Source organism: Paroedura picta, chromosome 6 (assembly GCF_049243985.1).
Source record: "Paroedura picta isolate Pp20150507F chromosome 6, Ppicta_v3.0, whole genome shotgun sequence".
Taxonomy (NCBI): Eukaryota; Metazoa; Chordata; class Lepidosauria; order Squamata; family Gekkonidae; genus Paroedura; species Paroedura picta.
The window spans coordinates 23,627,548-23,652,780 of NC_135374.1; the positions used below are offsets into that span (position 1 = coordinate 23,627,548).

General features: G+C 45.4%; 1 protein-coding gene across 4 annotated transcripts in view; it reads right to left on the reverse strand.

Moving 5' to 3' along the window:
* LNX2 (ligand of numb-protein X 2) overlaps positions 1 to 25,233 on the reverse strand; it is an 87,256-nt gene that overhangs the window by 16,594 nt on the left and 45,429 nt on the right. For all 4 annotated transcript variants that reach the window (XM_077341780.1, XM_077341777.1, XM_077341779.1 and 1 more), the window contains exons 2-3: positions 11,544 to 12,030; positions 3,275 to 3,522 (exon numbers count right to left, since the gene is read on the reverse strand). In XM_077341780.1, coding sequence (XP_077197895.1) covers positions 3,275 to 3,522; positions 11,544 to 11,938 — 643 coding nt within the window. In that variant the 5' untranslated portion in view covers positions 11,939 to 12,030. The remainder of the gene's footprint in view (positions 1 to 3,274; positions 3,523 to 11,543; positions 12,031 to 25,233) is intronic.

The window sequence follows — 25,233 nt, forward strand, 5'->3', positions numbered from 1 at the left end:
AGCTCCTGAACTGTTGAATCAAATGCAGACCACTGAGCACTGGACACCTGCCAGCTATTGGGACTGGTAAGGTCCTTTCTGCATTTGCAGTCCCAGGGAGGCAACAAAAATAACAGGCAGACTGTGCCCCTTGGCAGGCTGCAGTTCCAGCATATGAAGCTGCCACTGGCCTATCTAGCTCACAGAAGGGAGCTGAGACTTAATCTCCTCTCTTGCTGGCTCCCCTCTTGTTGAAACTATTTATTTCCTTCATTTAGACCCCAATAGAGGCAAAAAGTGACTTGTATTGTTCTCTGTTCTCCTCTCACAATGACCCTGTGAGGTAGATCAGGCTGCAAGTGTATATCAGACCCAAGGTCACCCAGAAAACTCTATGTTGGAGTGGGGATTCTCCCAGATCCTAGTCTGATATTGTGATCACTCTGCCACACTGGCTCTAGAACATCTCCCTCCCGCAATATTCTTTAGGTATGAATAGGTAGGCACGTATGTAAACAAAGAAGGTGCCCCCCTCCCTCTCATCACTCTTAGACTGATCCACAGACAACGTAAAAGAACAGTGGTGGGATCAGTAAAATTAGTCTGGAAGCTAGGCGGCCAGCCACGGCCTTCTCATTCATTTAGGAGCTTTGTTTTTGAAAAGCAAGTTGCTGTTGCATAAACAGAGGGAGGCAAAATGGAAGGAATGCAGGAAATTCGTGGATGGCGAGACACCAGGAAGTGAAAGCAGGAAGGCCCCCTTCCTCTCCGATAAGGCTTCTCTTCCTCTCTAAAATCGCAGTTACTGGAAATGTCGCCTCATTACTCAGTGATTCCTTTGGCAGGAGCAGGATAACATCCCACAGATGGGAGTCTTGTAGCCGGAGGGCATAAACGGAGAACAGACTCTTCATGGGAGGAATGCCTTGTCTCGTTTCTGCCCCTGTGGGACTTCCATTAAAAATGAAGAACTTTCTAAAAACCAAGTTTCGGCCTGACTAAACAAAGTGCCCTTTTAACTGATTTAAATATTTTAAGCTATTAATCTTGACTGAGTTACTAAATGCGACAGTTCCGGGAGTGGATTTTGTAGAAAATACATTATTGCAATGCAGCTAAGGTGCATTTAGTGGCGAGGGTGCTCAGTGGCAGATACCTGATTGTATGCAGAAGGTTCCAGGTTCAATCCCCAGCACCTCCAGTTAGAAGACTCAAGTAGTAGGTGATGTGAGAGACCTTTGCCTGAGTCCCAGGGTCTGAGACTAGGATGTGGGAGACCCACGTTGGAATCACTCCTTGTGCCACAAAAGCTCACTGTGGAACCTTGGCCTAGTCAAGCACTCTCAGCCTGGCTTACCTCACACGGTAGTTGTGAGGAGAAAATGGAGGGAAGAATGAGGTGAACCACTTTGGGTATCCATTGGGGAGAAAGGTGGGGGCATGAATAAACAAACAAACAAACAAACAAACAAATAAATAATAAACTGCTGAGTTACATCTTTTGAAAAGACCTTATGTTATCAGATTAGCAACTGGCAGGAACATACTAAGATCATATAAAAATGGTTTCAATCGGTGGTACCCATGGAGAGCTCCATTTGCAGTTGCTATCAACCGTAAGAGCCACAATTGTTTCCTTCCCTGGGATGGGGCCTGCACCTCAAGAAGGCTGACGGCTCACCTGTTCCTCCAGTGGTTGCCAGCTGTTTCAACAAGTTGCCAGCTGCCAACCACTAGCTCCACCAGGCAAGGCCCTTGCTTACTTTCCTGAAACACAGAGCATGTGCCATAATATTGGGTAACACTACTTAGAAGAGCTATGTGTGGTCCCCAAGTCATTGAGGACATTGCTAACACCCATGAAAGCAAAATGGATCTTCCACCTCCAGAGGTTGTGCATCTTTGAATATCAATGCATATGGAAGTTTTGTAAAAATATTACTTTAAAAATTGTGACATCAACTGTTGAGGGCCCCAGACTTGGGAACACTGCCCTCTATAGTGAGGGGATTTCCACAGAGAGGCCAGGTGATGTGAAAGAAAGGGGATGGAGAGAGAAAGAGCTGAGGCATTTTTTCCTCTGAGGGAATGGAGAATTTTCTGAAGAACTTCCAGAGGTTAAAAAAAAAAAGCCTGTGGAGATGGAGAAAGGTAGTTCGCAGAAGAGCAGCCATCTTCTGACATGGGCATTTCATCCTGAAGGTGTGTGGGATTTCTCCTGCCGTGACCGAGAGGAAAAGTGACTTCTCAGAGACCTTACCAAGTATACAGTGTGACTTCCCTGCATTTTCTGAGCTAGAAGCTGAAGAGACTTCCTCCTTTTTTCACCCTGATTTGGAGACTGCTCAATATAATTTATTATTCTGAGTGTTTTGTTGAAAACGCCCAGGTTTGATCCCATTTGGGTCAGCACCTTTAAATGAAAGCTATATTACTTAAAGATGATCAGGATTTGAATGTGACCGCTAACCTGACCCTTCCAAGGCTAAAAGGGTTCCGTATAAATAATGTAAATAAATGAAATACGGAAATGTGAGATGCCGGGGACAAACAGCTAGCAAAGGCATGCTCTGTTTGTCAGCTTCCAAAGGAATTTGGCTGGCCGCTGCAGGAGGACACAGTGATGGACAATTTGGGCCTCTGTCCAATCCATCAAGGCGGTTCTGATATTCAGTTGAGTGCAAGCGATTTACAGCAAGGGCTGACGGGCGGATGGATGCAAACCCTTGAGGAACTGCAGCGTGAAGGGTAAAATGAAAAGCAAATGCAGAGCAAGAACAGCAATCAGTCTAGACTATGCAAACAAGTCCAAGCACAATTACCTGGACACTTCAAGCTACTGCAGGAAAAGGCACTTCTCCACATAGCCTACATATTAATCTGGGAAGATGGCGTTCACAGAGGATTCATCAAGTACAGAAACAAGGTGCATGGAAATCTGTCATCTTACAATCAGATTTAAAAATGAGATAACTGCACACCCAAACGGGCACTGTAGTAATTTGTCATATCATCTTATCCAGTATGCACATGCAGGACGGTTTTAATTGATTAGCCAGTTAAAATGCATACAACAAATCAATGTTGATTCCTTTTAATAGCCTTAACTGGCTCACAAGATCATATGAGTTAATGAAACGAGGGTTTTTAATTAAAATAAATAAATAACTCCGGAAAATTGGCTGCAGAACTGGATCTCTTTGTGGAGGAGAAAAATCCTTGCTTGAGACTTCCTAAAATTTAGGTTTTCACAGAGGCAGTTCAAAGAGAGAGACAAAAGAGAAACCGAACATACTGTCAGCCCCTGTGTTCTCCTCAAAGGCAGGGTTGTCAAGGCCGGACTCCTCTGTCCACACGGGGACGGTTGCCGACGTGAAGTTCTGCTCTGCTGGTGCCGTGCCTGTCCCAGGATGCTCTGCATCGGGAGACTGAGAACCTGGCCGATCTATCATATTGCTCTCGCTCTCGCTCTCCGTGTCTGCCTGCAATTTGCTATTTTTCCTCCTCTCCAAGGCAGCTCTTCGATGGGAAGCCCCAGGACACCTAGAAAGGAAACGCAACAGTGCCTTCACAAAATCTCAAGAACATCACAAAATGCTTGAGCATCCTGAGAAAACAAAATCAATCTTTTCCCCATCACATTATTTGGCATCCTCCTATGGCACTGTGATTTCAGGACAAACCAGCCAATGCCACACACCAATTCCAAAGGGGCATCTTTGAAAAAACACCTGATTCTGTTTGTTTGAGGGAGGGAGTATTAACAATGATGGATTGTTAATGTTCTGATGGATAAATTGAAGGACTGCAATCTGGATTTTCAGATAGTTAGGTGGATAGGGAATTGGTTAGAGAACCGCACTCAAAGAGTTGTTGTCAATGGTGTTTCATCAGACTGGAGGGAGGTGAGTAGCGGGGTACCTCAGGGCTCGGTGCTCAGCCAGATACTTTTTAACATATTTATTAATGCTCTACATGGGGGGGGGGGGTGGAGGGACTACTCATCAAGTTTGCAGATGACACCAAATTGGGAGGACTGCCAAATACTCCAGAAGATAGGGACAGAGTTCAACGAGATCTGAACACAATGGTAAAATGGGCAAATGAGAACAAGATGCAATTTGATAAAGATAAATGTAAAGTTCTGCATCTGGGTCAGAAAAATGAAAAGCATGCCTACTGGATGGGGGATACGCTTCTCGGTAACACTGTGTGTGAATGAGACCTTGGGGTACTTGTGGATTGAAAGCTAAACATGAGCAGGCAGTGTGATGCAGCGGTAAAAAAAGGCGAATGCCATTTTGGGCTGTATCAACAGGGGCATCACATCAAAATCACAAGATGTCATAGTCCCATTGTATATGGCACTGGTCAGACCACGCCTGGAGTACTGTGTGCAGTTCTGGAGGCCTCACTACAAGAAGGACGTAGATAAAATTGAAAGGGTACAGAGGAGAGTGACGAGTATGATCTGGGGCCAAGGGACCAAGCCCTATGAAGAAAGGTTGAGGGACTTGGGAATGTTCAGCCTGGAGAAAAGGAGTTTGAGAAGGGACATGATAGCCCTCTTTAAGTATTTGAAAGGTTGTCATTTGGAGGAGGGCAGGATGCTGTTCCCATTGGCTGCAGAGGAAAGGACACACAGTAATGGGTTTAAACTACAACTACAACGATCTAGGCTAGATATCAGGAAAAAAATTTCACTGTCAGAGTAGTTCAGCAGTGGAATAGGCTGCCTAAGGAGGTGGTGAGCTCCCCCTCACTGACAGTCTTCAAGCAAAGGTTGGATACACACTTTTCTTGGATGCTTTAGGATGCTTTGGGCTGATCCTGCGTTGAGCAAGGGGTTGGACTAGATGGCCTGTATGGCCCCTTCCAACTCTATGATTCTGTGAACTCACCAGTGAAATACTTTCCCCCGCTCCCTGCTAAAATTTGTCCACCTTGAATTTATTTAAGCGTGGAAAAGCAGGAGAACAAAAAAAAATCCACCTTTGTCACATAATAAGCAAAGCCTGGCCTGGCCAAAATACGAATCGTGCTTGAGCATTGTCTTTTGCCTGCTGCCTTTTGAATTATGTGCTTTTGATAGTTTTTGAAAGGATTCCTGGGTTTGGGGACAAGGAGAGAATTGGAACTTAAAAATTGTCAAGTCCTTTGCACTGCATGTATATTCTGAATTCTGAGTACAAAGGCTAGTTATGCATGAGAGATACCAGCTTGAAATGGAAAGAGGAAAACTGCTGGGTAAAGTATTTTAATGCATGGAGCTACCTTTTCAGTGAGCTGCCCTGCCCACATAACTACCCAGTACTCTTTATACTCCAGTATCCAACCACTCCTGCAATTTCCTCTCCAGTGTTGGCCTATTCTGCCCTTCTGACCTCCACTGGCTGATCTGCTCTGACATCACAGAGCAATCTCCTGCATGCTTAAGTATGTCTTGGGTCACTGACAAACAACTTTTGTTTAAAAGTACTGCATCGTTAATAATATGCTGAACTTCCATTCTTCCGTTCCGTAACTCAAGGGGCATGACACAGAGTTTCCAGGATGCCTCTTCTTCTAGGCATTCACCAGACCCTGGCCTACTTAACCTTAGCGCCTAGCTACGAATGCCCATTGCAACCAAGAATGTAATGGGTGCTAGGACCCAGGGGACACCGGCAGGTGCAGATCTCTCTCTCTCTCTCTCTCTCTCTCAGCAGGAACCATAGGAGGTAATCAGGGCTCCTTCCTGGCAGGGAAGCAAGGGGCGTTTGCAGTTTGGGGCTTATTTGCAGTTTGTCTATGTCTGTCTCTCTCCCTCGCAGCAGGAGCCAAAGCAGGTAATCAGGGGTCATTTGCGGTTTGGCAGGGTTCTCTGTGTCTCTTTGTGTCTCTCTCAAGCATCTGAGAGCAAAGTGGCTAGTGTCCAGGGAAGGAGAGCGGGAGCTAGAGAGGGAGGGCCAATCAGGGTGCGGCCAGCTTTGCTGGCCACACCCTAATTGGCCCTATTCCATCTCGGACAACCAGGACACTCTCCACCCCTAGGGCTGTTTCACAAATATTAAGAGGAACAATGGATAAGGATAAGGAAGAAGAAAAATGAAAGCGATCACGGGCCAGCTGTGATAAATCGAACTGTGTGGTTTTCACAGATGAGTATTAACAAACGAGAAACTCAAGGGAAATCACATATATGTATACAAAAAGCCTTCCCTGATCTGGATGGTCCAGGCTGGCCTGATCTTGTCAAAGCTTGGAAGCTGAGCAGGGCTGACCCTGGCAATACTTGGAAGGAAGACCACCAAGAAAGTTCTGAGCTGCTTGCAGAGGCAGGGGATGGCAAATCACCCGTTTGTCTCTTGCCTGGAAAACCCTATAGGGCTGCCATAAGTCCACTGCAAACTGACGGCACTTTCTGCCACCATACAAGAAGTGACCCATAATGAAGATTTAATGTTGCATGGTAGATATTGTGCTTTGAACTCTGCAGGTGGAGCCAAACACAGCATTCCTACTCGTCTCTGCCCAGTATGAAGGTGAGTGAGAAATGAACTTCCAGGGCCTGGCCAATTCCATGCATCCCCCCCCCCCTTGAGAGCCAGCTTGGTGCAGTGGTGAAGAGCAGCAGACTCTAATCTGACGAAGCAGGTTTTAGTCCCCACTACTCTTGACCCAGCCTGCTGATGGATCTTGGTCCAGTCACAGTTCTCTCTGCTCCATCTACATCAAAAGGTGCCAGTTATAGGGAGAGGAAGGGAAGGCAAGGAAAAGTGGGGTATAAAAACCAATTCTTCTTTGCTCATGCAGGAGCATAAGGCGGAGCAATGCTCTACTGCTTCAGGCTGCAGGTGGAGAATCACAATTTGAAATGTTCCCCTAAAAATTCCCAGAGCAGGAAGCCAACGCATCAAGCGAAGAGAAGAGACAGACCCTCTTCCCTTACTTGGGCTAGTTTTCTAATTAGGGAGTGGGATTTTTTCAATGTGAAGGAGCATTCCAAGAAAGAACACACCAGCTGCAGTCTGAAGTAGCACAGTCCGTTCTGCCATCTCATTCCCACCCCATTCTTCTGCACGCATGGGCCTTACTGCGTGATGTGGAAACCCTTAGAGAACATCCTGTTCCCACTAACCTGTTATATGCTCTTTTGCAAGAGTGTGTGTGTGTGTCCCCTCCATCCTAGAACACTTAAGGGGGATCAAACAAAAGGTAGCAAGGTTCAAATGAATAATGTTGGACCTGTGTCCACTAAGTGACTTTTGGCAGAGTACCTTTCCATTAATGCTGCAGCTTTTTAAATATTAACAACATTTCTCAATACCATGTGTCAGAGAATTAAAGTCCACCTGAGATTTGTGGCCCTTGGCTACGGAGGCGCCGGAAGTGACTCCAAGGGTCCACAGTTCTCAAGGGAATCTACTGAACCTGAAAATCTGATAAGGGAACGCTAACGAAGCAACACTTTAATATCGGGGTGGGGTTAGTGACATTTTGTGCCTCATTCTTCTAATCGCCTTGTTAGCTTGCGCAGATTTGCCACATGCACCAAAGTTGCCTGTGGGGTTACACTGACATTTCGTTCAGCTTTTATGATTAAATGAAGCAGATTATTTTGACAGTGGAAACTAACCAGGCCGTCAGGCCATTTCAGCACTAAGGCCAGCCAAATCTACTTGAGGACGGTGTGGTCTGGAATAATAGAGAACTAGCTGATCTTGGACCTAGGAGGTGGATTTCACCTGCGCAACCCACAATGTTTTTCAGCATCCATTCGCACATCTATAAAACAATACCTCTCATAGTTTCACTGAATAGGATAAGGTGTACAAAGCACTTCATGTACAGAAGTGCTATCAAGTCACAATTGACCTATGGAGACCCTAGCGAGGGGCTTTCAAGGCAAGGGAGAATCAGGGGTGGGTTGCCACTACCTTCCTCCACGGAGTCTTCCCATCCAAATGCTGGCTCCACTTAATGGATCCAAGATCTGAAGCCACTGGGGGAGAGAAGGTGGCGTGCTGCCTCCCAAAGCACCTTGAAAATCGTATTGTGATCACAACAATAGTAGCGTGAGTCTTCATTAAGGCATTCAACCCCATCTTGCAGAGATGGATGTTGATAGTACAAAATGCACCCGAATGATGATCCTGAAATTCCTGCCAACACACCTGGCTTCTCAGCAACATCTCTATGAACGAGAGGTACTGGCAAGCTCCTGCCCCAGTAAGTAGGCCTAACTTCACTGGGCACAAGGCTTGCCCCGATGGTCATGAGCACCTATTGGACAGTAACTGTGTCCTTCTTGCCAGATGTACAAACAGCCCTTGCTTCTGTCTTCTTAATGCCATTCTCAAACACTATTTTTTTCTGTAATAGGAGTGCGTATAGAAAGACAGATAGATTGTACCATCCCAGAATTTTTAACAGCCTACTGATATACACATGAAGCCTCTTTGTACTAAGTCAGACTACTCATCTATCGTGGACAACAAATAGGGCTCTCAGCAAAGACTCAGACGTGATGGACCAATGACCCAAACATTCAAAAGAAAGAAAGACAGAAAGAAAATGCTTCCAGGAAAAAGTCACAATCAAGAGGAGTCACAATCAAGAGGAGGAGAAAGCAAATTCACGTCTTGGTGAATTCTGTGGATTTATCATGTGCTTCAATGGGACTTTTGCACCCAAATAATTGAATTGCACCCAAATAATTGAATTCCTGTACTGAGTATTTTTTTGGGGAAGGCACTGGCAAACCACCCTGTATTGAGTCTGCCATGAAAACGCTAGAGGGCGTCACCCCAAGGGTCAGACATGACTCGGTGCTTGCACAGGGGATACCTTTACCTTTTTACTGAGTATTTTAGAAGAAGAGTTGGTTTTTATATGCCGCTTTTCTCTACCCAAAGGAGTCTCAATGTGGCTTACAATCGCCTTCCCTTTCTGCTCCCCACAACAGACACCCTGTGAGGGAGGTGAGGCTGAGAGAGCCCTGATATTACTGAAGAAAAAGAAGAAGATTTGGTTCTTCTATGCTGCTTTTCTCTAGCCGAAGGAGTCTCAAAGCAGCTTACAGTTGCCTTCCTTTTCCTCTCCCCACAACAGACACCTTGTGAGGTGGGTGAAGCTGAGAGAGCCCTGATATTCTTGCTTGGTCAGAACAGCTTTATCAGTGCTGTGGCAAGCCCAGGGTCACCCAGCTGACTGCATGTGATGGAGCGGTTAATACTGTGAAATGCAAAATGTCAGAGCACCAAGACTTCCTCAGCCAACTAAGACAAGATCTGTGGGAGATAGAAGAAAGTAAAACTACCAACAAGAAAAAAGAGGAGGTTCACACGCACTCAGATCCCCCACCCCGCTCCCCAACTAGCCCTCCTTTCTCTTATGCTACCTTTTATTGAGACAATGAGACATAATGATTTGGGGCTCTGTGAACAAAACTACTTTCCCCCTACCCCCAATGCACTTGAGTAAAAAAATGGCTCTAGCTTTCATGCAAATCATAATTTGCCATGAGTTCCAGATCAGTAAATAGCAAGTAAGAACCGGCAGATCTGTGCACATCAGGGAAAGCAACATCATTAGCCGGAACAGAGGTTGCATAGCCATCTGACGGAGAGGCTGATTCTGTGAAGGCTCAAGGGGGTGGCAGGTGACAGTGGATGAGCGAGAGGGTTGTGAGTGTCCTGCACAGTGCAGGGGGTTGGACTAGATGACCCAGGAGGTCCCTTCCAACTCTATGATTCTATGAACAGGGGGTTTAACACAAATCCTGATTTGCTGTGAGGTGGAAATTACTGGCTGTTTCTCATGGCACGAGATTGAAGGAACATGTGCTTGGGTTGCCAACTCCAGTTTAGGAAATTTCTGGATATTTTGGGAAAGTGCCTGGAAAGGGGGGGGGGCGCTTAGTAGGGATGTGGTATCACTCTAGGGCAGGGGTCCATTGCATGGTACCTCGGGGCATCACAGTGTCTGCTGGAACCCTTACTGCCCCCTGCCATGTTTTCTAAAAAAAAAAAAAGAACTTTTTTTGGCCAGCAGAGTTGTTCACTGGTCATTAAAGATCTGACTGGCAGTATAGATTATTTTAAACTTGCTTCAGCAGCAGCTGATATCACAGCATGAGGATCTCTGCTGTATGACGGAAGGAATGCTGTGTATATGCAGAAAAATATTTCAATATATTTTAAAAGGCATCTTATAAAACAAAGCTTTGGTCTGAAATGTTGAAAAGTTATGATCAGCGTTATGCATCACCTCCTTCCCTTATGTTTTGTGGCAGCGATTTTGTAGTTCCACTCACCACCAGGTGTCGGAATCCCAAAGGCACTTAGGCTCCAAGTGCCTGGGGACCCCCGTTCTAGAGCTTCCATTTCTCCTAAGTTCTGTTGGATATCACAGAACCCACCCTCTGAAACTGTTACTTCCACCAAGGGGGACTGATCTCTGTAGCTTGGACATTAGTTGGAATTCCAGGATATCTGTGCCAGGGAAGTGCTGCAGCCCCCAAAACCTGCCAAAATGTTGACCTGGGTGGTGGTGGTAGTCTGCTATCCCCCCGATACAGCATTTCAGAGGGCATTCTGGGTTGTAGTATATGGGGCAGGTGAGGAAGTCATGGTTCATGGACAAAAATCTTCCCGTCTAAAGAAACACTCTTGTGAGATCCAAGGCACCTGTCTGAAAATATCTGTGAGCTATGTCTCATAGAATCATAGAATAATAGATTTGGAAGAGACCTAAGGGTCATCTAGTCCAACCCCTTGCACAACTCTTCTGAATAAGAAGAAGAAGAGTTGGTTCTTATATGCCGCTTTTCCCTACCCGAAGGAGGCTCAAAGCGGCTTACAGTCACCTTCCCATTCCTCTCCCCACAACAGACACCCTGTGGGGTGGGTGAGGCTGAGAGCCCTGATATCACTGCCCGGTCAGAACAGTTTTATCAGTGCCGTGGCGAGCCCAAGGTCACCCAGCTGGTTGCATGTGGGGGAGCGCAGAATCGAACCTGGCATGCCAGATTAGAAGTCCGCACTCCTAACCACTACACCAAACTGGCTCTCAGTAAGAGAAGAGTTGGTTTTGTATTCTTCTGAATAAGAAGAAAAAGTCCTGCTTTTTCACTATCCAAAGGAGTCTCAACGTGGCTTATCATTACCTCCCCGTTCCTTTCCCCACATAAGGTAAGTGGGGCTGAGAGAGCTCTGGGAGAACTACGACTGACCCAAGATCACCCCACTGGCTGTATGTGGAGAAGTGGGGAAATGAGAGCCAGTTCTCCAGATTAGAGGATAAACACCCTGCTTAGCCATTGCCATCTAGTTATCCACTGCAATGCCCGAGATAAGATCGAGGGGAAAAGAACGGAGGCATATAAAAAGGCTGATCAAGCAAGGGCTTAATCATTTGTGAGGTAAGTTTTGACAGAATGGCTATTTAGAAGCCAACCCAGAATGAGACTAAGCTGGACGCTGGAAGCGGAATCGTTGAGCCTCACTCAAGAAGAGAAAGAGGATCTGAAGGATAAGAGGTCTTTCTAACAAGGTTGCTTCGTGCTCCTCACCGCCTCTCACCTGTTTTTGAGGTGTGCCTCCAGGTCACATCGTTGCATTACTTCCTCACAGACGGAGGAAAAGGGACACGACACTAAGAGCTTGTCCAGCAGTTTGTGAACAAGAATGCTGGATTTTTTGCACAGTTTAAAGTGAAGCCTTTTGCGGTCCAAAGGGCAGAAGTCCTTCTCCTGCAGGAAATTCCGTAGGCACTTATAGCAGAAAGTGTGACCACAAGGGGTGTCTAATGGCTGTAGCAAGGGTTGAAGGCAAATATGGCAGACCAAGTCATCGTCCACGTCATTCTGGTAATTGTACAAGTGGTTCTCTCTTGTCCAATGTTGTTGGCCACATTCAAAGCACAGAGGGTTCAAGTTCTGCTCCGCAGGGACCATCTCTTCATTTTTGGTGCCCATGATCAAGCAAGGGAGGGTAGGGCTGGCTTCCTCATCAGCGGAGGCCTGCTTGTAGGACGGGACTTCTTGTTTTTCAGTGACTGTTCATTTTTCTGAAACACAAATAAATAATGTTGACCACTAGAGAGTCACATTAGGAGTAACGTATACCTGAAGCGCATCCCCAATCCAAACTGCAAAAGGTAAGGACTTTACTTTCACAAACTCTATGCCTAGCTTTGCAAGGATTAGCGCCTAAAGTTCTGTGCCTTGAATAGTGCAGATTCTGCATCAAAAAACATCAGTTTCTGGAACCTGAACTGGCCATGCAATGTGACACAATTAAAAATGAGGGCTTTATGTTGTATGCAAATACATGTCACAAAACCCTGACAAAAAAGCAATGCTGGGAGAGCCTGATTTGAACACCTTCCCTGCTCACTGTTTTTTTCATCCCTCTCAGACCCTCTCAGCACTGCTTGCCCTTAGAATAAGGGGAGTCTTCAGTTTCGTTACACATCTCTGTGTTCCTGGAACAGTTTGGTCCTGGGGAATGCAAGTACCTGAAGCATCACACACAACCACTGGAAACCCCATTCACCCGTTTCTATAGTTTCCAAGTCACTAAAATGGGCATAAAACCTAAAATGTGCTTTAAAAATGCAAAGTGGAGATTCTTGGAAAGCTGCATTCTGTACCTGCTACCTCATTAATGTATTCCCCCCCCTGCACTTTCACAGAATCAAATCAAATTCACAATCCTGCTTAAAGTCAAAATTTTACATGGGAAATAAATGCAGAGCATCGCCCTTTCCAATCTCTTGACTGTGGAGGAGCCCCTGAAATAAATGTTCAAGCTCTGAGAACCCCTAGAATTGATGTCAGCTGGCCACGCCCCTGCCACGCCCCCAGAAGTGACACATCACTGGAAGTGACATCAGCACCCATTCCCTTCACCCTCTGTTTGCTTCTTCCCTTCCGTCTTTACTACTACTATGGTGGCTCTGCCACATATAGGCCAGAAAGGAGAAGACATGTGACGCCACTAACAACTCTCCCCCTTTACACCCACAGCCCACCCATTCTTGGTGGAGGCGGCCAGTTTTACTAACTATGCAGTTAAGATCAGAAGATCCAACGAATCAAACCTGACCTTTAAAACAGGAGAAAATACAAATACATAAGCATCAAAGTGTAGTTCCATTTTCCTCCATGCCTCCTTTCTTTTCCAGCATTCTTACGCATATTAGGGAGTACAAAGCTAACATTTGCTCATTTGCCAACCTTTGAAACAAATAATTAGAACAGATGACACATCTGCCCTCCTAATGTATGTGGTACTGCTATCTATTACTGCTTTTTTGAAAGGGTTGGTCATTCTGACATGTGTGTGTGAGGTCTGGTGGGCCTGGGCAGATCTAATGCTGGCTCCCTGCTAACCCAGGATCCCACTTTGAAGATGTGCAGGTTCTCTCTGCAGTTCTTGTTCCCTTCCTGGAACAAATATCTAACTCACCAAAATTAATGTGGTCCTTCCTTAATCTGAGAGTTATGACTTATTCTTAAATTGCCATTTCAGATCCTAGTTTAAGAGAAACCCTGGTTAGCATGAAGGTCAGACTCAACAGACTGTTTAACCAGGAGAAGGAATTACGTAGTTTGGTTCAGGGAGGTGGGGGTGCAGGGAGGGAGTGTTCTTTCCCAAGCCTGACTTCCCATTGGCCAAATGCAGTAATTAAGCAGCCAATGGAATATCTGCTGTAGCCTAATAAATACACATAGAGGTTTGAGCTGCGGACTGAAGAACAAGTGGAGACAGCCTGCTATTATAAATAGGCTTCATAATTAATAGCTGACATCCCAAACTCTGGCTTTTCAGCCTAACGAAGTAAAACGATGTAACACAATGAGTTGGAAAGAAAGTCACACCAGTCAGGGATGATTAAATTGTCAATCCCAGGCAGCACTTAGTGTTCGCAAGTTTAATAAGAATGCCTCCCCCAGAACATGTTCAGCAAAGTAATCATTAACAAGATAAGTATCACAGAAGTCTAAACAACAGGCAAGGCCACCAATTCAAGGAAGGAGGAAATTTATATAACTCGGTCTAAGAACACTCGCTTTGCCTGCATATGGCTCAGGCCTCAAGCCTAGTTCAAAGAGTCTCAGGGAGCATGCCGAGAGAGAGAATTTTGTGTTGGAGTTTCAGGTTTTACTATCTGCATTACAAGGGCACTTAGGGGACCCATCCAGCTAAAACAATGTCCACAGCTACAGTTCTTAGAGGGCTTTGGGGGTCAGGATTTGGCCAGGATTTATTTAAGACCCTCCCCATCTTCCCTCCTACAATACAAGTAATGCTTGGAGAGTCAATCCCATTCAAGGTCAAAATCACAGATCTGAATCACCATAAGGCACCCAATTATGTCTGTTCTCTTATTATCAACATTCCGCTGCTGGAAGCAAAAAGGGGCCCTGAAATAACAGTTCTTTTTTGCTCTGATTTTCATTCTATTTATTATAAAGAAGGCACTCCATTTCTGTGTCTTCGGTGACAGTTTATAATAAACATTTTCATTTGTAAAGGTGTTTATTCTCTCCTATCAGGTCTTTGTTTCATTTCTCGCACGCATGGCAACGGTGCTCGTCACAGCAACACGAGGCACTTCTAAACGAGACAATTCCCTTTATCTGTTCCAGATAAAGATGCTGCACCATCCTTTCAACCTACAATGAATGCTAAGGCGTATTATATTTTTTTTAAAATGGCTTATTGCAATTTTCAAGGCTTGAAACTTGTGTGTGTGTTGGGGGGGAGGATGCAAAACTGAAGAGAAATGCTAACACTTAACACTTTGTATTATACTTGTGACATTTTCAACTGTTTCACTCACATTTTTTAGGTGATCCTTATGTTAGTATTGTTGCCCCCATATTGCAGTAGGTGGGGGAAGACTGAGAAAACAGAGGCTGGCCTAATGCCACTTGAGCTCAATGGATTTGGATCGGCCTAACTCTGCTCAGGTGCATGCTGCAGGGCTCTAAAATGTAACCATAAAAGGGGGGGGGGGAAGATGTGGTTCTCTTCCAGAAAGTCATTCATTTTACTTAAATGTCTGTCATTCTGTTTGCTAGGTTGTTAGGGATTCCAACTTCACTTTGTGAATACTTTATGTATAGATGGACGGATTCCCAACACTCTTGGAAGGATAATCCGAGATATTGAGATTCCTCACTGCCCTATCTAGTTGCAAAGATAATGCGCACCTTCCAGGGAGGATTAAGTTGTGGAGATTCCTTGCTACCGATGGCACAGGTATGTAAAACCGGCAACATTCTCCCCAAGAGAGAGTATGGAAATTAGACCTTTTATTATGAAATGAAAGCAAGGTATGAGAAATACAAGAAGACACCAGATATACTATTTTCCTGCTCCGTGCAAAATATAGTTCATTGCATCTACTGACACAGATTTACCAGATGTTAGTAGATGAATTATAATGAAAAGATACATGAGATTAGATGTATTTAATGTTAATATACAAGATGTCATCAGTAAAAAATCAATTAGTCCAAGGCCGCTCCATTCGAATCAACGGAACACCAGTGGTTTGGACATGCTTCCCATAACAATAATTACATGGGGGAAAAACAAATCAATGTTCTGTATTCCAAGTGTATGTTTCCTAGCTAAGATTCAAATCTCTGCAACCTACGAGGATGCTGAAGCTTCCAGGATGCAGCCACAACATGTTTTTCTATTACCCTTTTCAAAGAACAGCAAAGCTTCTTAGTAAGAAGCAAGACCAGCTGCAAGCCCATTTTAAAAGGATCACACACTGAAAGTCACAAGCACCTCCAGTATTAGCTGACAAATTTATTCTGGTCTAGGCATGGGTGATCTAATACGTGCAACTAATGCCAATTTGATAGCATAAAGTTAGATAGCATCTGGGTCCCGCTGAACACAAGATTCACCTGCGGAGGCAGATAGAAATGCACATCCCCACTTGGGGAATCAGCTGTGTGCTGTCAAGGCTTCCTGTATCCGGCCATGTGGCCCAGTTGAGTTGCCTCAAGTGGTACCAAAATCTTGACCCTGGGGCCAGTTATACTTGGGAAGCTGGTGTAACTGGATTAAATTCAGCAGGGCTGTCTTCATTTAAGTACGCTGGGGGTAAACAGGGCCCAGCAGCACTGCTGGAGTTCCTCTGGCCAGGCTCTCTCAGAGCAGGAGTAGTCAACCTGTGGTCCTCCATGGACTACAATCCCCATGTATTTGCTGGCAGGGACTCATGGGACATCTGGAGGACCACAGGTTGACTACCCCTGTCTCAGAGCACTCTCAGAGTTCGAAATCCACAGTGGGCTTGCTCTGGTTTTGCCTCCCTGTAGCTTTTGGCATTTTTGTCCAGTCTGGCTCATTAGGAGTCCTAAACCTGGTTTGAAAGAAAGATGCTTCAAGTTACGAAGCACAGCATGAAAAGATTGGTGTGTATGTGTGTGTGTGTGTGTGTGTGGGAAGGCAAGGTATACTTCTCAGTTTCCATTTTCTATAACATTAGCTAACAATCCCTACGTCAGACGCAAACAGGAGGCATACAAATGATGGGACTCCTCCCGTGATGTTTGAGCAGAACTGGGGACAAGAGGAGGAGAAGATTCATTTTGGCTTTACGGACGGCATGGCCCCCTTTCCCCTCCTCGCGGTGCCGACGTGTATTCGAAAGTGAGGAAAATGTTTTAAAGACTCGGTGTGTGCTTTCAAGGCACTGCTTGTCTGCAACGGAACCTGTATGGCAGCTCTTTTCTTTTTTTCATACATCCACATGGTTCAGTTCCCCAGAATAGCTCTTAACCACATTAGCACCTGATTACGGGTATTCAAAAGAAAGAGCAAATAAGGAAGAGGGGAAAGAATATTCAGATAAATTCCCTGTACAAGCATCACATTTGAGTTATGGAAGCCATTGTGAGGACAGCCCCAGCAACAAAGGAAATAATCTATTGTAAAGGGCTCTAGCCTTATCTTGTCAATTAAAAGTAATTGCATGGGCAGGTGGAAAAGCAATTGTTTAGGCTAGTACTAGGTGCTCTTTGCTCATTTGCTGCCAGAGATCAGATTCCGGAGCGCATACTTAGTCTGTGGCAGCAATGGATGTTTTAAAAAGGTAAGCTGGGGTATTATGGCACCTTAAAAAACAAAACGCAAGGTTGCCTAAGCGTTTGTGGGCCAGAGTTCATATCATGGAACACACAAAGCGAATCCTCAATCAGCAGGCAGGGATGTAGATGACAAAATACTTTGAACAATGGAGCTGGAAACTCTATGAAATGGAAGAGGTACGGGGTGTGACCTCCCTAGGGAAAGCTGGCACGTCTTCTGGCTCACATTTCGGCCTTTTGCTATGCCCGCTCCCCTAAAATTTCCACACAGAACTCTGCCACAATAAGCCGGTTATTCCTTTCGGGCACTCTATGGCTCCATTTTGGTTTCTGCCAGAAATCAAGGGAAAGCTTATTAAACAGATTACCCCTTCCTGCCCTCTGAAGGTGGAAAAAGATTTTAAAACTCTGACCGCTGAAGACTGGAGTACACTTGGGCTCTGCAATGCCTCTTTCCTCTCGTGCCATTGCCCCACTGATGTCGGCTGCCGCCATTTTTATTTTAGGGTAGGCACGTAAAATGTTTGTGCATTCATAAATCTGGCAAGCACATAAAACCGTGCAATAGGCCATGATGTCAGCAGAGAACAGCAAGGGAAAAGGCAAGGCCTTTGCAGAAGGCAATGAGTGGAGGGTCAATTTGGCACTGTTAATTTGGAACTGAATGGACATGCACAGACTAATGACTGACAACTGCTGGGCGTGCACAAGCATCCTGGCCGCTGGGGATTCCGTGATGCGGGCAGCTAAGCAAGAGAGAGGGAGGGAGAGCTGATCACGGAACGTAGTGTCTTCCATTGTGTTTACTGTTGTGCTTCAGGCTATCGCCCAGAAATGTCGTTTCCTTCTCACTTCCCTTCTAGCTAAGGAAGGAAATCATATAAATATTAGAAATTATTTTAAAGGGGTTGGAGGAAGCGGAGGTGATGCTGTTGGCTGCAGGGGTATTTCCGCAACAAAGAATGTCCACCTGCTTGAACAATTGGTGGAAAATACAGGGAGGGTCTACCAAAACTTTTCCAGAGTTCCCCCCTCTTCATCTTTTGAATGGCTGTTTCTTGTCTATTTTAAGCCTTATTCCTTATGCTATAGGGGGAAATTGCAGAAGATTTCCTCTAGTTTGGTTGTCTCATTTTTATTACAACACACTGAAATATTTATCTATCTTAGAAATAAATATACCGGCTTTTCTACTACGTAAGATATCTTAGGACAGCACAAAATGTCCTTTTGTAATTCCATACTCTTGAACCGTTACCCCTTTGTCCTTCCCCTGTAGATGAAAATGTTTCCTTTGTTCTGAAGCCATCGGGGAGGGGGTGGGATGTAAATATGTGGGAAATTTTGAAATATATGCAAGCTTCGTTTCTCATTAAGCCCAAATTTATTTTACTGCTTTAAACACCACATCATTTTTCTAGCAGCACAATTGCAAATGCAAAAATAATACTAAAGAAAGAAATGCAAACTGCTGTGTCCCTTCCTGCCTTTATCTCAGATTAGTTTATCTCAGATTTTGGGCGCTAAAAGAGGGAAAGAAGTTAAAAATAATCTCTTCAAAAAAAGCATTAGCATGACTCAAAGCACCAAAAGCAAAAAAATCAGCAACCAATCTATTTGTGAGTACCAAATATGTGAAGGGATTGGCAGAGAAAGATTTATAATGGGATTCCAGGGCTTCTTATGTTACCAGTAACCTGAGTGGAAATCATGAGCATACTGATGTCATACTGATCTCCTGCCTATATTTAATACTTACTATAGAGGAGAAGAGAGAGAGAGAAGAGTTGGATCCCCTGCTTCTCTCAACACAAAGGAGTTTCAAAGTGCTTATTCCCTTCCTCTGCTCATAACAGATACCCTGTGAGGTAGGTGGGGCTGAGAGAGCTCTGAGAGAACTGACTGGTCCAAGGTCACCCAGCCGGCTGCATAAGGACGAATGGAGATCCACTCCGGTTCTCCAGATTAGAGGTCACACTTGTGGGCATTACACAAAGCTGGCTTTCTTGTAAGACCTCATGTGTGTTGCTTCCTAATATTCACAACAACCAGAGGTCAGCCTGCATAACCTTCATGGTTTACAACACACTTCGGGTGTCATTGTCTCCCATCACTCCCAGATGGGACTATCTCGTTGCAGAGAAACAAGCTCAGGGTTCCCATTGATTTGTCATTGTCATGAGTTAAAAATTCCATGAAAATAAAATGTTCCTTATGTTCATTGTTGTGGCGTGTCTGTATCTTATTTTGAAGGGATGTTTAAACATTACCATAGCGATCAGAGAGCGTTAGGGCAGTGGTTGAGAGTAAACTACCCCCCCCCCCCAGCCTCAGTATAATTGTCAAGCGTTGAGTGGTCCCCGGTGATAAAAAGGTTGGGGACCACTGTTCTACATGACGCATTTAGTTATACGAACCCCCATCTGTCATCTAGCCGTCTAGCTTTACTGGCTTCTACCTTTGGCTCTTGGGCATTTAACTAGTGTTAGTCCTTTCTTCTGCCACAGGGAGTCTTTTGCTGATGCAAAAGTTCTCGTATCTTTTGTAGAGCAAAATACCACCTCTAGTGGAGTGGATTGGCAGGAGCCAGCCACTGCTCTTGATTGGCCTGCTTTACTTTTTTGCCTTGCAGAATTCCCAAGGACTGCACGTAACAGCTAAGATAGCTTAATCATGACAACGGCAGAGTTGGTTGAAGAACTGCAAAACAGATGGAAAACAAGTGTCAAGAGGAAAGGAAAAAGTGCTACAAGCCAGTCTTTCAAAACATATAATTCACTTGGAAATAAGCCCCTTGGAACGTCAGAATGACAGCCAAATAGCTTAGGTGATGCCCTTGTCTCTCCTGTGAAATTATAGTCCTTGGGAAGAACAGCCCACGGTTGGACAGCCCAGCTGCACAAGGAGGTTTATTTTTCACCTAAACTTGTTTTTCATTTTTTTGTGATGCGCTCGTGATCCCAATCTTGCTTTCCACCATAATATACCTTGGAGCTCAGACACAAATGCATCTTTTAAATGTTCGAATCTTGCATCCCCCACGCCACCTTTAAAAAAAAATAAAAAGGAAACAGGATGGCAAGCAGCATCTTGTTCGAAGGGCACAATTGACTCATCGGCTTCCATCTACGCAAGTTTCGACGCAAATACCATGTTTAGTGGGGTTTTACCAATAGCTTTGGGGGCGGGGAGAGGGGGGAGAAGAAATAATATAAAATGCTATGCGTCACTCCTGATCTCATTAGTCTGGTTTCCACATGCCTCTACAATGTTTGAGTTCTCTGTAATTTATATCATTGGCAGGGCTCCATGGTTAGATTGTTAGACTAGAACTTGGGATACACATGAAGCTTCCAGGTCAGTATTGTCTAATACAGGGGCAGTCAACCTGTGGTCCTCCAGATGTTCATGGACTACAATTCCCATGAGCTCCTGCCAGCAAATACTGGCAGGGGCTCGTGGGAACTGTAGTCCATGAACATCTGGAGAACCACAGGTTGACTACCCCTGGTCTAATAGACTGGCAGGAGCTCTCCAAGGTCTCAGGTGGAGGCTTTCACAACACCGACTGCCTGGTCATTCTAACTGGAGATGCCAGGGATTGAACTTGGGACCTCCTGCATCCAAGGCAGAGGCTCTTCCACTGAGCAACAGCCCCTCTCTGACAACAGGTCTGAATTCTCACTCTGTTACAGAAGCTCACCAGGTGAATCTGGACCCATCACAGCATTTCAGTATAGCCCACCTTACAGAGTTGTTGTGGTAAGGATGAGTGGAAGAGAAAGAACAGCATGCAGTGCTGCTTTGGGTCTCTACAGAGAGAAAAGCAGGCCATAAATACAAATTAGTACCCCCCCCACACACACACACCTAAATACAACAACCCTGAAGATGAATGATCACTTCTCAATAATGGCTATTGACCTGCACATTTCTGCCTCACAACTTAGCAATGACAAAAATACAATACATGTCTCATTCACTTAAGAAAAAACCCAACACTTACACATGATTAAATGCTGGATCGGAGCCAGCATGGTGTCAAAGATAGGGAGGCGAAGAACGTGGAGTGCAGAGTTACAGGCTCTCAGCTTAAATGATCTCACAGAGTGTTTTTTTTTGGGGGGGGGGGAGTGGACAAACTCATGTTCAGTGTTGAATGTGATGGCCAGACATAATGGGTCTTTAACTGTAGACTTGAAAGAGGTAAGACGGGGAATTGGCCTGTTCAGCACCAAAGAGAAAGCTGCAGGGAGACTGGTTCCATCCAGCAATTGGCTAGAATAAGTCATGTGGTACTCTCTGGCCCCTATAAAGCTTCTAGAGCAGTGGTAGTCAATCTGTGGTCCTCCAGATGTCCATGGACTACAATTCCCATGAGCCCCTGCCAGCATTTGCTGGCAGGGGCTCATAGGAATTGTAGTCCATGGACATCTGGAGGACCACAGGTTGACTACCCCTGTTCTAGAGGAGTGGCCAAAACTGTGGCTCTCCAGATGTCCGTGACTACAATTGCCATGAGCCTCTGCCCTGCATGCTGGCAGGAGCTCATAGTAATTGTATTCAATGGTCATCTAGACAGCTACAGTTTGGCCACTCCTGAGATCAAGGTCTGCCAGCTGGTTTGGCGGAAGCTGAGAAGCTGTGCTGTGCGCTTGTTATAAGACTGCTTTTCCTTTGACCCCCCATCACCCTTTTGCAGGACTCTCAGCTCTACAGCACCCGTCCCTGACAAGGAAAACAGAAAACCACCTGACCTCAACCAGACTTACAGTTCAATCCTCAACAGAGTTACACCCTCCTAAGCCCACAGAAGGAAAGGGGCCTTAGAAGGACGCAGGCTTGCTTAGGACTGTACTGTGAAGCCACCAGCAGGCTTCAGATTTAAATCTAATTATTTCCTGGCTCCCCAGCAGATGCTCAGCTCGTCTTAGCACTCAGCAGAACTACAGTATCTAATGGGGGGGACTTAGCCAGCTAAGCAGGACTGTGGTATCTAATGTGGGGATTTAGCCAGCTGTCTTAACTAGGCAGTGATGTAGCTGGATAATTAGAGATGACATAAACGGCTCCACATTTTGGTCTCATCATATTTTTCATGACAAACATATGGTGCTACAAAGCAAAAGCAGCAGATCTTTTACATGCTGTTTTCACATGACTTGACCCCCTCCCATCAACTGTGACCTGACTTAAGGGGTGTCTGCTCTAAGATGAAGAATGCAGTGCATGCGTGTGTGCACATGTGTGTGCACCTGTGTGTGTGCGGTGGTGGAGAAGAGACTTATTTATTTATTTCTTTATGCTTAAATTTATACCCTGCCGCTCACGACAATGTCGCCTCGTGGTGGCTTACAATATAAAACCCATTAAAACATTAAAATCCCTAAAATACAGTATCAGTATCGATGATATGTGCAATAACCTGATGGCGATGTAACTTTAATGGCCCCGAAACCCAACTCAGCTCTTCCAGCCTTGCCGATGGCATGGCCTCACGGGTGTAATACCCGCCAGTTTGATGTAGGGCAGCATAGGGCAGGACCCACTGATCTTAATCCCGATCATCCACCCCACCCTGGCCTCAACCTTACACCTGGCGGAAGATCCCTGTCTTACAGGCCCTGCAAACCTAGATAGTTCCGTCAGGGCCCTCAGCTCTTCTGGAAGCTCATTCCACCAGGTTGGGGCAGTGAGCCATTCTACCCTCTTAAAAAAAACAAAAAACAGTTCGGTGACATCAGGATAATTACCCAGGGTTACATACGTTGGCTTGGTTTCTTTTGCACTGTCATCAACCACAGCAATCTTCTCAGAGGGCAGGAAATTCTGATGCATTCACGCTCTTAACCACATGCTGCTTACAAATGTGTTTCTTGACATCAGAGAAAGAAAAACAAACATCCATCCAATGCCAGCCTTCACAACTTTGGGAAATGCTGGCATAAGGGGGGAGGCTACAAGTGAGTTCCAGAGCTAGTAGGGGAGACTAGTGACAATTCCTCAGCAGGGTATAATGTCATAAATTCTCTCTATGGAAGTCAGGTCCCCACCCACCCCAATCCACTGGAACGGGATGGGGCATGAGGACTGCAAGATCCAGGCTAGGAAAAACTAGAGATTTGGGGATGGACCCCGGGGGGGGGGGAGAGGGGACAGGGACCTCAGAGAGGTACAATGCCAGAGAGCCCATCCTCCAAAGGATCTATTTTATCAAGATGAACTGATCTCTGTAATCTGGAGATGAGCTGTACTTCTCCCCAGGTCCCACCAGGAGGCTGGCATCCCTAATTCCCTGCCCCTCACTCCCTTCAGCAGCCACTTTCTCCAGAGGGACTGATCTACATAATCTGGAGAGTAATTCTGGGAGAATGCCAGACCCTGCCTATAGGCTAGCAACCATACTTAAACCATACTTCCACCTTGTGGAAACTATTAAGAATTTGGTGAAAAGGTAACAGGAACCACCAGAAACGGCTGCCCCAGGGGCAGGGCCAGCTGCAGTCATGGGAAGAGCTCAGCACGCTGCTAATACAAAGTGACCTTCATTTCCCAGTCTATTTTCCTGTTTAAATCAGAAGAAACCTTTTGATTTTAACCTCCAGGACTGAAGAAGCAAGCAGGCACCAGTAAAGGCTCTGGCAGGCCCCACAGTGAGTAATTCCTGCTTTAAAGAAACTAAAGTTCTCCAAGCAAAAACCAAGCATTTGTGGACATCCCCTCCACCCTTAGTCAGATATTTGATGGCCAGGCACTTGACCATATTAATACGCACACCAATTCAATTTTGAAGAAGAGTTGGTTCTTATAATTTTTTTGTAAGCTCAGAGGCAGTACACCTACAGTCAGAAGCCAAAATGATCCAGACTAGCACGAGTTTGTCAGAGCTCAGAGGCAAAGCAGGGCCAGCCATAGTTCGTAGCAGTTGGATGGGAGGCCAGCAAGGCACACTGGAGTTGCTATGCGGGGACAGGCAATGGCAGACCAGCCCTGCCCATCACTTGCCTTGAAGACCCCTGGAGGGGTCACCCTATGTTGGCTGCAATTCATGATTAATGACAGGTACGGTCTGGATCTCTGCCCTTAGGGAGGGATAGCACACTGGCAGGGGCATCTTAAGCATACTTATGCCCTTCTATTGACTTTCATGGACTTGGAAGGAGGCGAGTCTGCTCAGGACACTGCTGTTAAGAAAATACTTTGGTTTGAATAAGAGAAAAGTTGCCATCTCAAAGGGCCCATGTTTCTTCAAAGCTGGCCTCATTTCAACAGTGTTCAAAGAAAACTGTGCATCGCTCTTCATATATCATCAACTGGTCTGCAAAAGAAAGACTTTGTGCAGCATGTGAAGACAGTCCCGGCTGTGAGGCACCCCTTATCCCCAAAATCACAGATGCAGAATAACTTCTGCAAGGTTTCCCCCCTTGAATTAAATCAATCCTTCCATTTTTTTGTTTCTCCCTTTGTCATCCTCCCGATCCCTGTAGTCCCTGAGCACCACGAAGACCTGCTAATGTAATTTCAAAGTTCTTGATAAGGATCGTGGAATGCTCAGAATATATATGTATAAAAACATAACATGTTGTGATTTTTCGTTTAAGCTTTTCCTACAAGTTAGGTTGGATTCCATGGAAGATTTCCACATGCCTGACATTTCTTGCACAAATGGAAGTGCTAAAATTACTCCTCACCACCTGCTTGCGACCTTTCCCGCTTTCTCCACTTTCTTTTCAACAAAAGCATAGCTCCTGGTATTTCAAAAGTCGATTCAATGAAATCATGTGAACCATCTGTTGCCCTTTCCGTGGCTCCATGTGCACAGCATCATTTAATGCAAAAGATTATGCACGTTGCTGCAGCCGCTGAACTAGTGTTTGCACAGGCAGAACTGTGCCAAGCAGATCTTCTGTGCTCCTCACACATGGCTGGACCCAAGGCCCTTATTCAGGTGTCAGACCTTTGCTTCATTTATGTTAACAAAACCTGGACTTGCTATGGTGGTAGAGACAAGTACTGTCAAGTTGCAGCCAACGTGAGTCTCTGCATGAAGTTGTGAGTGTCCTGCACTGTGCAGGGGGTTGGGCTAGATGACCCTGGAGGTACCTTCCAACTCATATGATTCTATGACCCCTTCAGGGGGTTTTCAGGGC